The 13,271-nt window shown below is 41.2% G+C and overlaps 1 protein-coding gene across 3 annotated transcripts in view; it reads right to left on the bottom strand.

Moving 5' to 3' along the window:
* The window catches only part of TXNRD1 (thioredoxin reductase 1), a 50,687-nt gene that overhangs the window by 31,717 nt on the left and 5,699 nt on the right, over positions 1-13,271 (bottom strand). The window contains exon 1 of one of the 3 annotated variants that reach the window (XM_065038873.1): positions 9,447-9,636. The exons of the other annotated variants lie outside the window; for them this stretch is intronic. Within the exon in view, the coding sequence (XP_064894945.1) occupies positions 9,447-9,519 (73 nt within the window). The 5' untranslated portion in view covers positions 9,520-9,636. Of the gene's footprint in view, positions 1-9,446; positions 9,637-13,271 lie in introns of those variants that run through there. 3 annotated transcript variants of the gene reach the window in all.

The following is a 13,271-nucleotide window of genomic DNA, read 5'->3' as shown; positions in this document are numbered from 1 at the left end:
CTCTTCCTTCTCCCACTTTTGTTCATTTCTGCCCTTTCAACACAGGTCACTACTTCCTCCATTGCACAAACTCAAACATTTGGAAGTGACGGTAACAGAGCCATTATATCATTCAGATTATGACAAGAGAAAAAAACCTAAGCCTTTAAAATAACACACCTCCAGCCTGGATCATATCGCAGATTCATGCTGAGAGGCTGCCTGTCTATCAGCTGAACTGACAAAACTGTGAAGGAATAGAAACCTGGGCCAGGATACAGAGCAGGGGGAGAACCTCTTAAACCGCCTTTGCCTTTAGAGGGATCACAATGCACCTGCCTTCCCAGAGAGCCAGGATCAGTAGGTGGGAAATTAAAAAATAATACTTAGGAACTGTACTTTGATGGGTGGATATAAGTTAGACCTTCAACCTACCTCACACACTTTATATTTTACTGTGACAGAGACACAGTGTGGCCTTAGGGCTAATAAAAAAAGCAACGGAGCTGGCTACAGTAGATGTGTCAGGGCTTGCTTAGGTGAGGGCTCCATGAGCTGTGCTCTGGTGATCCTGGCCAAGAACCACTGGTACCTTTGGCAGGATAAACTAGCACAGCCCTGTGGCTATTCACTTTCTTTCCAAGTGCTGATTCAGTGCTTGGTTGCCCTGTCAGAGGAAGGATAAAGATAGCTTAGAGGTACATTTGCCTCCCCACCTGAACTCTGCCAAAGTCTGAACCCCAAACAAGTCACTAATGTTAAGACAGGCCAAGCCAACATTATTTACACACAGAGACTTCATTGCTCACTGACAAGCACTGTTAATCAAGAGTGAACCACTGATGTCCCATGGATGCTACTTCTGAAGGCTCATATATGTGAGCCTTGAAACCTTCTGTTTACACACAGGACCAAGATATATGTGACACCCAATTACAAGTACTTCCAGCCTTCTCTCTGAAATTAGCTACTTGTGCCTAACCATGTGTAAAGCACCGTAAGTAATCACCACACAGGAATTATATATAGCTAGAGTAGAATCTTTACATTCCCTCCTTAGTCTCAAATACTAAGAAAACAAAACCCAGAAGGTGAAAAACCCTACCTCAGAGCATCTTTTGCACCCACTTATACAAGCAGAAGCTTGCAACAGTTGTGTATATACTCTGTATGGTTCATCATTTTAGCTTGCAAGGAAGAAGTTCCACGGTGAGTGGAACAAACAAAACCACTTCAACAATACCACAAAAACACAGAATCACAGAATTGTTTCAGTTGGAAGAGACCCTCAGGATCATCAAGTCCAACCATAACCTATCTCTAGCACTAAACTATGTCCCTAAGAGCCTCATCTAAACGCCTTTTAAACACCTCCGGGGATGGTGACTCCAACATGCATCTTTCCCAGGGCTGAAGGCTGTTGTTTTTTTTTTCCCCTCAAAGAATCTTACTGCCTGCATATGCAAGCACTGAGGAAGGAGAAGTTAAGAAAGATGATGCTATGCACTCAGTCCTTAAGACTGCTTGCTCACTTATCTGTCTGGTGCAGTTTAAGTGAAAAACAAATAACTTCTGGGCATGTGAACAGCTCCTCCACATGCAGAGTGCACAAACATTAACAGATGAGACTCAACTGTGAAATCACTTTCATCCTTTTCTCTCTGCATCACAGGTCTGTTTTCTCATTTGCTGGCTTCCTACACATGTAGTTTCATGCAGCACAAAGGCAGCACAATAAGCATAAGGCCAGAAAATAGCCCTAATGATCCTCTTGTTCTGTCAGTGACTTGTTTGACACACTGTTGAAATGTTCAAAAGGTGTTTAAGTATTTGAAATTACTGTGATAGGAAGCATTCCATCAGAAAGTGGATGCACAGGTCTTCTTGGCTTTATGTTCTCTCCAAGTCTGACCAAGAAGGCCTTAAAAATCTTAGTGAGAGTTATTTTATTAAGTTATTGCATTTTTCTTAGCAACCCATGACTATCGATATAAATGTGCGCAGATCCAAAACAGCCCTAACTTCACTAAGAGATTAGTTGTGTACTCTAGCTCACTGATGCCCTTTTCTACACCCATTTCCTACCGAATCCATGAACAAATGTGAACATGGTGTCTCATACAAAGTTTGATTCTGACTTGCTCTCAAATTCAAAAACCACCAAGCTCCAGGACTGACAAGTAAATAGTAACGTGCATTTTCCTAAGAAGCTGAAATTTTTCCAAACTATGGTATTGCTTATATTTATTCAGTGTGTTGCTGCAAAGTGTTTTAGTTTTCACTCTATTCTTGTTAACCTGCTTTTCATATCTAAGAGCTTAAGACTTCTTCCCTTTAAATAATGCATAGCTTGAATGGGATCAACATCAAGACATAATGTGGAATAACTTTGCGCTTAGTTGAAACACGGAACACAAACAGAAACCAGGGGGCTGCACTGTTTCTGTTAACAGTGTTCTGGACTGTAGTCAGTGGTGTTACTCCAAAACACTATTTCCTTAATGAAAACATAAATTCTTTTTTACTGCAACTATTTGCGTATAAAAGGCATTTAAAAGCATTTGCCTAATTGGCAAAATAGGTAGACACGAATTTTCTTCTGGGAACTTTTCAACCTAAGTGTTAAATTCTCTAAGACAGAGGAGAAGAAACTTCATCATTCTCAGCAAATGAGTTAACATATGAAAAAAGCAGAAAATGACAGAAAGCTTCACAGCACTGTTTTCTCAAAGGGCAATAAAAATCTACTGAGTACTTTTAATCTAACCTCTACATAGCAGGGCAGGAAGTACAAAACCAAGACAAGACAAAGTAGAAATACTGACAGGAACAATGAATGCCAAACCAAACAAAAGACAAACTTTCAAGCGTTCCAATCTGTCTGAGGGCCTGATTCAAAGCTCTCTAAACCCAATGGAAAAGCTGCCACCCAAATGAAGTACTTAAATGACATAATTCACCCCTTTCAGCTCAATTTTGTAACGAATGTCTGGGGACTGACTCAGCAACATCCTCTGATCTGCTTCTCCCTCAAGATGGGTCAGCACTGTGTTGCGAGAAGGCTGCAAACAGCCACCTTTGCATCCAAGAAGAATGAGAAGAGTTGCTAATGTAGTTCAAGAAGCTCAGCACCAAAATACCTCATTCTCAGCCTCTACACAATCACTCAAGCCCATAACATGTCACATCCTGACAAGTGATGTTCTGAAACTGGCTTCAGTTCCTAGTTCCTAGCAAAAGTAGTAATTCCTACTTCCAGGCATTTTCTTTTTGCCTTTCAAAATGTCCATGCCACTACCACCAAAGTCCAACTGTAGTACGAAAAAGTATTTTGCTTTAATGATTTCAACAGGGACATCATCGTACTCCTTGACTTGTTATGAAAAGTTCTACAAGATGTGTTTCTGCCGTAATAATTATGGAACATGAAACCCCACTCTAGCAAGACCCAGGCTTTTTCACAAACTTTCCTAGTAGCTCTCACACCACCAAAGCCCTTTGCAGTATCGGACAATTGGCACTTGCCCTAGAAAGTCTTCAGTCTTTACTCTGCTCTTATGTAATTGTTTACAGTAGGCCATATAGGAATTAGCCAGGTTGCTCTAATTAGCATTAATAGGGATGTTTTCTGTGAGCATAACATCACACGCTTACCTCAAATACTTCTAGAACATCTACAATACAAACTCTATTGGCTTAAACAGAACAAGCTGTATAAATTAAACAAAGGTAAACTTCAGATTGTCTTTTCTTCAGTAAAATGAAAAGTAATGCTAAATTAATTAGGTATCTTTGACCACTTCCATCTTTAATTTTATTTCATTGTGAGCTAAATTAAGTAAGTTCTGAAAAACTTAATACAAATGTTCTCTGCCTCTAGAACTGTAGTAAAAGCTGTAACATCTCATATAAAAATTTATAGGCAAACTTCATGGAAAATACCACCTAACAATAGCAATAATTTTTAATATGGATTTTTGCCTATTCCCTTCAAAAGCCACTGTTGCTTTATGATTTACCCATATTAGTATAATGCTTTGTCTAGCCCAAATCAAAGAAAGGGAGCTGATTTCTGGTATGACTGCCTGTAGATGTATCATGTCCACAGTGCCACCCATACCAGCTCACCCTTCATGTGTGGTGACCTGAAAAAGCTGAGCTTCCTGCTTATTTTCTCAAAATTCTTGTAGCTAACACACATCTGTGGCTACCACAAACTGTGATTAATAGTCTCATGTTAATTTTTTTTTATTTTTTTCTGGTCAGTAAATAAACAACTCTCTGACAAGAGGAGGAAGTCTCACCAGCCACACTTAAAGAAGCATAACCTGAGGCACAGAGAGCTGGAGCACGACTGAACAGGATCTCCTGGTGCTGGTGCCATTCATTAGTCACTACTGCCATCAGCCATGCCTTTATTGTCTCTACCACAGCTAAAGCCGTTTATTTCTTCTCACATGTCTCTTTGTAATTAAGGTTGCATTTGAGTCACAGAGAACACAAAAAAAAAAATGTGGAAAAAACAAGACACACAATCAGGTTTTTTGCCAAACAAGCCAGTATTAAAAGTGAACATGGCTAAAGGAAAAGAAGCTCTTGGCAGGTGATCTCCCAGAATGGGCATGAAAGTAACACACTGTGAAAACTACTTCGGTACTTGGCTCAGAAGCCTGTGATTTCTTCTTTTTCCCCTAAGCAGGGATGTTCTAGGGGGAAGTGGGGGACGATACCTACTTATTTCAGTCCAGGGTAATCAAAGTGTCTTGTCTTTGAAAAACAAAAGTACTTGGGTGGAACAAGTTAATCCTGCTCTTAGCAGCACAGCAAACAATGACACAGCACTTCTAGGAGGTGACCGAAGCAGGATAACCTAACAGATCACTGCCATCCAAACTGTCTTGCCACCTAAGTGACAGGACAAACCAACCTGATACAGGTTCTGACAAAGGTCTAGCTGGAAACAGTTGTGAAAGATGGGTGGAAAACATCTGTTACATTTTTGTTATGTTACATTTTTGTGAGCTAGAATTACAGAGACATGCCTACTTTATGTCACACTGCGTGAACAGTGGAGGAGTCAAGGAAGCTTCCTTCCCACCATACTGGGGACACAACACAAGGACACGGGTGAGGTGACTCTACCAAACAACACTTTCTTCTCCAAGCAACTGAGTCAACAAGTAAAACAGTCAAGTTTGCTAGAGCAGAAGATAAGATGAGATGACACCTCAGTTCACTATGTAAAAATAGTTCATTAGCAGATCCTTAGGAAAAGCTACAACTACACTAGACTAAGCTATTAGCATTTTCTATGGAAATCAAATCATTTGCATGGTTTATTTACTTCCTTCCTTTGCATTTGTACCTCTTTTATGCAAATAAAAGTTCTTGGTCAGATAGTGTTGTAACAGAAGAAAATAACAGGGAGTCACACAGTTCCACAGGGTTTACCATGACTCTGTCTACATAATCAACAGCATGAGGCACAAAGGTACATAAAAGGAAAGGCAATATGCTAAGGAAAGCAACAGCTGTGAGCTTTTTGGAAGAAAAATAGAAGGTAAAGCCAAACTGAAGATGAGGGAAAAAAAGAAAATTATGGTGTCAGATATAGCTTGGCAAGTTAGAGGATAGCTCTGTGAGAAAGACCTGCGATGTAACACCACATTCAAGAAAGGAAGTAACTGAAAAGTATGAACAAGCATTTCCCAGGAGAACAAGACCCGGGAAATACATGACAACATTTCCCAAGAAATACACGAATCAAGATGCTACAGACTGGAAGGCAGCTGCTTTAAAACAGACAGGTATCAAAAAACAGATATCAAAACCAGAAGAGGCATCAAAGATACAACCTTCACTGGAGATAGCAGGGGTAAAGTACTCTCACTTTAAACCAGTGGGAAAAGGAGAGTAAGTTACCAATTCAGCATACTGAATAAGCCGAAGTGCACGATTTTACCTGGTGTTTGGTTTGTTTTTTTGCAAGCACAACCAAAAAGATAGCAAGACATCCTCTCAAAGGATGTCCAAGATAGGCTTAATGGAGGAAAAAGTGGTGAAGTTTTATCTCCAAAGAAGAAACCACAACAATGGACTGGAAAGAAGGGGACTGGTACCACATCCTGTGAGGGCCAAGCACTGTTCCTGTTCACAGCAGAAATCAAAGGGATGGCATAACTGTAAACAAGGTAGAGGAACAATGTGGACGACCACAATGCCACCTCCAAGAGTCAAGTCCGTTCAACGCCACGCAGAATGCTATGACACATATCTTACCGTCACACCAGAGCAGTTCGTCTGTAAATTATATGGTCAAAACATTTGCAGGAAATACCAGAAAAATAAAAATATTTGGGGCCTCATTTCCCACAACACTCCACATAAATGTCAACACAACTTAATCACCATCAGTGTTTGTGCTCCAGCACAGAACTAGGACCACCAAAGTGGATCCCTTGTTATTCTACCTCACAATTACGCTGTATTCAGTCAGTCTCCTATTAGCACCAAAAATGAGCAGCAATGATTTTAAGAATACTTTGTTAATTGTCAAATTCAGTTCAAATTCGATTCCAAGTCTATTATAACGTTCCAGGTCCAGCACTGAGCATGTGCCGCGTCCTGAGTGCCCACTCCTGAAAGGAGCTTGGCAACTTCAACTTACATGAAAGTCAAACTGAACTGAAACCACAGCCGCTCATAAAATTCATCTAGCATGAGGTTCTGGGGGAAAAAGGCAGCACTTCAGGTGATACCAGGTAGAGTCCCACAGAAACAAACAATATGTTTTATAATATAAAGCAAGAGCTGCAACCCAGGCTATCTTCTGACATGTTTAAGTTAGGCCCTTATTGTGTAGCTTTGATTTTTCCCATTAATCCTTTTTGCAGTAAGGCACATGTCTATAATACAGAAAACTAAAGTAGTGCAGAGATAAATCAACAAAACGTCAGGATAAGCATTATCTTCTAAGTTATTTCCAATTTTCATACCTTTACACCCACAAATATCATAAACATTGCATATGCAAAATGCAATTAGGAAAGTAAACTGAATACTGTTTGAAGATTGTGAGATAACCTTTTTGAAAGCACAAGCTAAGGACAAGAGAAGGTCATTTAATAGCTGTTATGCAAAATATATATATAAGCACTTTATCTTAACATTTTACTTTTTCCTGTGCTAGTAATCATTTTCCTTCCCAGTTTTGCTCATTACCAGCTTGCTACTGTTTGCTTTTTTAAAGATCCTTTTAGATCTTACAGTGAATTAATAACTCTGAATTTATTATTCCCATTGACAAAATTATGGAAGGGTGGGAATACATCCAGAGAGTAAGAAATTCTTACAGCTAGCAACAGTCCAATTTCTTCCTGCTACTACACACATAAGTTTAAATACACCTTGTCCAAGAGATATATGTAGATATAAAAAAAAAAACCACAACCTACTGCCTGGTATGCCTAGCTACAAAAAGGGGTTAATTTAAGATTGTTAATGTTTTAGAGTCGGTTAAACAATGAGTAATTACCTTATTTGAATTATATTTCAGTTTTAGAGTAAACTACGTATCTCTATTCAGATTTCTGTAATTATTTGGTTTTAATCTTCTATTTAACCTCTTCAATAGCACCCACAACTCCCCTCATCTCTTGTCCTTGCTGGATATTAAAAACTTTGAATTCTTCCTTCACGAAAAGGATGTTTGGTTTCAGATAGTAATCTACTGGTATGCAACCATCCTAGAAGCAAAGCTGTCTAAATGATGAAATATAAACCTTGACATCACAGTTTAAACAAGCTTTCCTGGAGAATTACTTCAGGATGCTGCCAGAGTTGTAGAATGGGTGGCAGGAAGTGGTAATGTCCTAAATGAAAAAACAAAGATACAGCAGAGCCTATAAATCAAAGGCCAAGCACTATGTTCTTTTAAGTCATTTAGCCTAAATGAGTCAGCTTCACAAGGCTGAAAAAGCTTGTTAAGATGCAGGCTTAATTTCTGAGTTTGCGTCAGCAGATACATGGTTATCCAGAGGAAATAGTTTTGGTATAAGTATATCCCAGGCACTGTGCTACCACACCTGCCTAGCTTTCAGGATCTGATTTAAAGACAAACTGGGTATTTCTAAATCACAACATGGTAGTGGCAGCATTAGGGAACTGTTGTGGGTTACCCCTACCTGGTCTCAGGGCACTGCACTGCCCTGAGAGTACGAGGGCAACTTTTTTTTCCAGTCCTTCCTGTTAGGGTCAAAGAACATCCAGTACTTCCAATGCCAGGCTTTTGGCTCAGACTGGAGGATTTTATGTCAGTGTAATTGGAAGATACTAAGCCACGTGGAGCAATAATGACAAGCCTATTCCATGAGTTTTAACTGTTATAAACCTAATTTTTGTATTTGCCAACTGCTGCTGTGCTCCAGCCTTACACAAATTCTTACTGAGCAGTTCTTTGTTGCCAAGTCTCTGACAATTTCCATTCTGCATAATAAGACTTAAAATATTATATATTGTAATACCCTAAAGCCACTAAGGTGCTTTAGTTTCAATGTTCTCAAATAACTGCATACATAAAAATATCTTTAAAACCAGACCCCTTCCCAAGGATTCCCAAGGAGCTGAAAATACTCCTTCAGCTCAATGAAATACTACATCCTAAGAGTGTTTTTTCATTTATGCAGAACTGCTGTACAGTACCAGATGTAAGCGCAGGTTAATTTTCATAGCTTCGAGCTCATTATTTCTCTTTTTTTGTCGGGTTTTATGGACCCAGTGATAGCACAGTTAATACTATGTCCAAGAAGCATTGGAAGCTGAAGTTCTGACTCCAGAGAGGTACAAAGCAGGCACCTGAAACACCAGTTTCCCCATTGCTCTCACAGCAACACACCTCAACCCCGGTGGACAGAAATTACCTCCATGGACCAGAGGGCCACTCAGCTCCCACCTAACTCGAAACCTTTTTCACTCGTCATTGCACAGTCACACAAACCGTGGCCTCCCTTCAGGCAGCAGCTTGTGCTCTGGCAACTTGCTCCCAGTGCATCCTCAGAGTCGGGGTCCCACACCCCGACTGACACCAGCGCAGCATCTCTCTTTGCTCCTGGAAGTGAGACCATGCACACAGCCCTGCCCATCCCCGCTGCCATCTACGCTGACATCAAATAAAGTCAGGAGAAGAATCAAGCGTCAGAAGTTTTGTTTGGGAACATACAACATAGGCAGTTCGATCTATGGTCACACCAGCTGCAGGCACATTAAAGTTGTTTTGCAGCGCGGTGCTCCCGCTCCCAAAGACTCACCCAGCCGGCAGCAGGGCAGGGGTGCCCGGCCCAGCTGCGCCCTGCTCCGGCCCCCCGCGTGTTTTATCCCGAAACCGAAGTCATTTTCTTCCACCGCCCTCCCGCACGGCCGCACTCGGAGCCCACCGCTCCGGTGCGAAGTGCTACCACGCAGCTCCCTACCTGCCGGCCGCCGCTCCAAGCCGCTGCCGGGCGCCTGCCGCACCGCCTTACTCTTCCGCAGGGCGCTGCCCATGGCGCGACTCAGCGCGCAGCCCCGCGGCCGCCCCCTCTCCTCCGCGCTCCGCGCAGTCCCACGGCCCCAGCCCGGCTTCGTCGCGATGGAGACGGACGCAGTCGCACACCCAGCGCCGGGGCTGGCGCGACCCCTTGTGGCTCCCGAGGCCACGCATGGTCCGGGCGGGCTTGGGCAGGAGGGGCGCCGAGAGAGTTTCACCCTCGCGTTCTCCCTTCACTTTTCCTGGTTTTTTGTTTTTGTTTTGTTTTGTTTTTGTTTTTGTTTTTTTTTTTTTTTTTTTTCCGTGAGGCGGGCAGTTAAGGGAGCGATGCCGGCCGAGCACAGGCTGGGGCGCCTCGAAGGGAAGCTGACGGCACTAAAATGCTGTCCGCAGGGAGCGTCTCCTACCCCGAAGCCGTAGGACGGCCGGGGGAAGGTCGCTGCCGCTCCCACCGCCGAGCGGACCTGCCCTGCTGCGATCTAAAGGATGCTGACTTTAGAAAAGTATTCAAGAGGTGTTCTAGAAATATTTTTTTCTCACAATTAATGGTTTATTCTTAGAAATTTATAAGGAAGACACTCTAACTGAAAGAGAAAGTCTGATGAGGCTTATCACGCTGCTCCCTTCTAGGCTCTCGGCGTTATTTGTCACCTGTATCTTACAGTGCTGCCCCATGTTGTAGCCCCATTGTGGTGGCTTTTGTATGAAAATATGGCAAGAGGAGTGGCTGCCAAGAGGGATTTCAGACAGGGCAAGATGAAAGCCATGACCCTATAAACCACCAACAAACACATACAAATCGCTGTTGTTGTCGCCTCCAATTTGAGCTTACTTAGCTCTTCATGTGGGAGAGTGCAACTTGCTATAGCAAACATGGAGATTTATCTGATCCATCTTCTCGCTTACAGCAAATGCTGACATTTGTTTGAAAGGTTTTAAAGAGGTGCTAAACCAGCCAGTCATGTTTTTGGTGGATGGACCTTCTTTTCAGTTGCATAGGTTGACTACTGGGCTGTGTGCTGAGTTAGTGCAACACTCACACACAGCAATGAGATGCACCCTACAGACGCAGGAGCTCATAGTCTGATTCCTGACAGAACCATTGGGCTGCTCTGTGGTCCTGCACAAGTCCCTCATGCTCGTTGTCCCCACTATAAAATATAAATGTCATGTCTCTTTATCCTATAACCCCTTGAGAGCTGCAATTGTCTTACTAACGCTTCTAGTACAGGGCCCAAACCACGTTGGTTCTTGGCACTCTGCAACAAAAGTGATAATGAGTGGCAGCAAAGGACCAAAAGAAAGAGAAGAAAAAGAACTACTGAGTCTCGAGATTTCATAGAATCATAGAATCATTTCAGTTGGAAGACACCCTCACGATCGAGTCCAGCGATAACCTAACCTAATTCTAGTACTAAACCATGTCACTAAGAACCTCATCTAAACATCTTTTAAACACCTCCAGGACTAGTGACTCCACCACTTCCCTGGGTAGTCAGTTTAGGAAGCATTGCATTCCCCGTCCTCAGCTTTTTCACTCAGAGGACTTCAGCAGTTCCTATTTCTGGTGCTGTATTACTCTTCCACTTTGTGGTGGTATCTCAGTGTCAGCTGGAGTTTCTAAAACTAAAAAACAAACAAGCAAACAAACAAAAACAAAACAAAACAAAAAACACACACACACACACACACACAAAAAAACAACAAAAAAACAAAAAAGCACTAAAACCAACTAAACTTAAGACTAAGTGGAAAAAAGGTCTCCAAACTCACTGTGGGAATGATCACTGAGATTTTAGAAATTATGTCTTCAATATCAGTATCTATAATAGCAAAAATTATTAAGATAATGAGGATAATAATTGTTACAGGCAGTCAGGGATTATGATAGCTACAGAAATAGAAATAATTTGCTGAACAAGCTCAGGGAAGGAACTCTTCCACCAAACCCCATCTCAATATTTTCATTAAATGAGGACTACCAGCTGGCAATTCAGTCAATTTGAGAAAAATCAGGTTTAAAAAAATCCCTTGGAGTGCTGTTACTGTCCTTTAAATTGTTCATAATGTTTCATTTTGCTTATTGTTTTCCAGCTATGTTCTAGTCCTGTTTCCTTTCATTAAGAAAAGATTTTATGTTGCTGTGGTAAAGATCCACTGAAGCAATGGAAAAAATCAAGTTCTACTTTCAGATGTTTCTTAAGTGGGAAAACCAGTGCATTCAAAAAAACAGAATTATCCCAAATCACTTAAGCGTTTTAAGTAAGCTTAGGAACCAAGGGGTCTGTCACTTCAGAACAGAATCTTGATGCTGCACCTGAAAACTAGCATTCATTTTGACCTTCTTCACCCCTCTTCTCCAACTCTTGTTGCTTCTTTCTACAGTTTTACTGGCCCACATCACTTCTTCATTAGTTATTACAACTCCCCACAAACACTACCCTTCAAGCCATCCAACATACAGACTGAGAACTTACTTTCCTTAACTCTTATTTTAATCAGATCACTCTTGATCTGGACCTCTTAAAAGATAACTCATTTCCTGTTTTTCCACAGGCTTCATGCTTTCTCCTGAGTAATCGGTTGTGATCAACTAAGGTCCTATGAAACTCTTTCCCTTTGGCTGATTTACTCCTATTATCTTGCCAAATCATCCTCTCCCCAGTTCTACCTACTTCACTTTGTGTGCTTCTCCATAGAGGTCTTTCGTTTGCTTTTACAGTGTTCCTCATGTTAAATAATTTTCTGGGCATATCCAAAACGTACCTGCACTCTTTTTATTTAAATTTTGCATAGAAACTACACTTTTTATGAGGCTTATAAAAAGCCAAGTACATCTATTTATCTTACAATTTATTCTTAGTTGACTGACCTGCACACATACAGGAGGTCCAGTGTTGGACCACTGAAACACAAGCAGAATATGATGACAAGAAGAATGGAGAGCACATGGAAGAAAAATGCAGTATAATCCAGTTATTAGTAAGGTGATATCCTGATGCTTTGTCTGTATGTTACGTATTTTTTTGTCAGTCTTTGCCTTTCCCTGTTTAGAGTCTTTGGGAGAGAGACTTTATCTTCCTCTGTGTTTAGAAAACACTCGACATCTCCATTTCTACTGCTCTCCTCCTCATAAATAATCTTCATATTGTCCTTTTCCAGTAGCAAGAACACACAGAGGAGAGCAGTCTTCAGGATCATACAGTTGAAGGACATTCTGGATCCTGTAATATCTCCTTGATACCGACACCAACTTAAACCCTTGTTGGAGTCAGAGGTTAAGTCTGTGTTCTGAAGCCACTAGGAGACTGAAAGCCTATCTCAGTCTGATTCCAAAGCACCAATTTAAACATGCTTTGGGTTTGTCTGGTTCATCGACATGAAAATTTAGTGCAGATCTACAGAACTGCTGTGTTAAGAAGCAGGAAAGCAAAGAGTGTTTCATTAGAAATATCTGTAGAACAAAGGAAAGTCTTGAAAATCTGTCACATTGCATGCTGCTTTCAAATATTGGACTATTTTAAGGCATAGACTGCATAAGATACCAGTGTTGGGATTAAGAGATCAGCTGTGATAAATTCAACTGATATGTTAAAAGTCTATAAAATACTTGAATCATTAATAAAAATAGTAATTGCATTATTAACTGATAATGTTCTTTATAAAGATGACACGTAAGGTGGTTTACTCTGTCCTGATATTTTATAGCAAACATATTTGGTGCATGACTGCTGCTGAAGAACCCTGCAACAGAGCTATAATAATATAA

Source organism: Columba livia, chromosome 1 (assembly GCF_036013475.1).
Source record: "Columba livia isolate bColLiv1 breed racing homer chromosome 1, bColLiv1.pat.W.v2, whole genome shotgun sequence".
Taxonomy (NCBI): Eukaryota; Metazoa; Chordata; class Aves; order Columbiformes; family Columbidae; genus Columba; species Columba livia.
The sequence above is the reverse complement of the archived record's forward strand: the minus strand, read 5'-3'. Positions and strand labels throughout refer to the sequence as shown.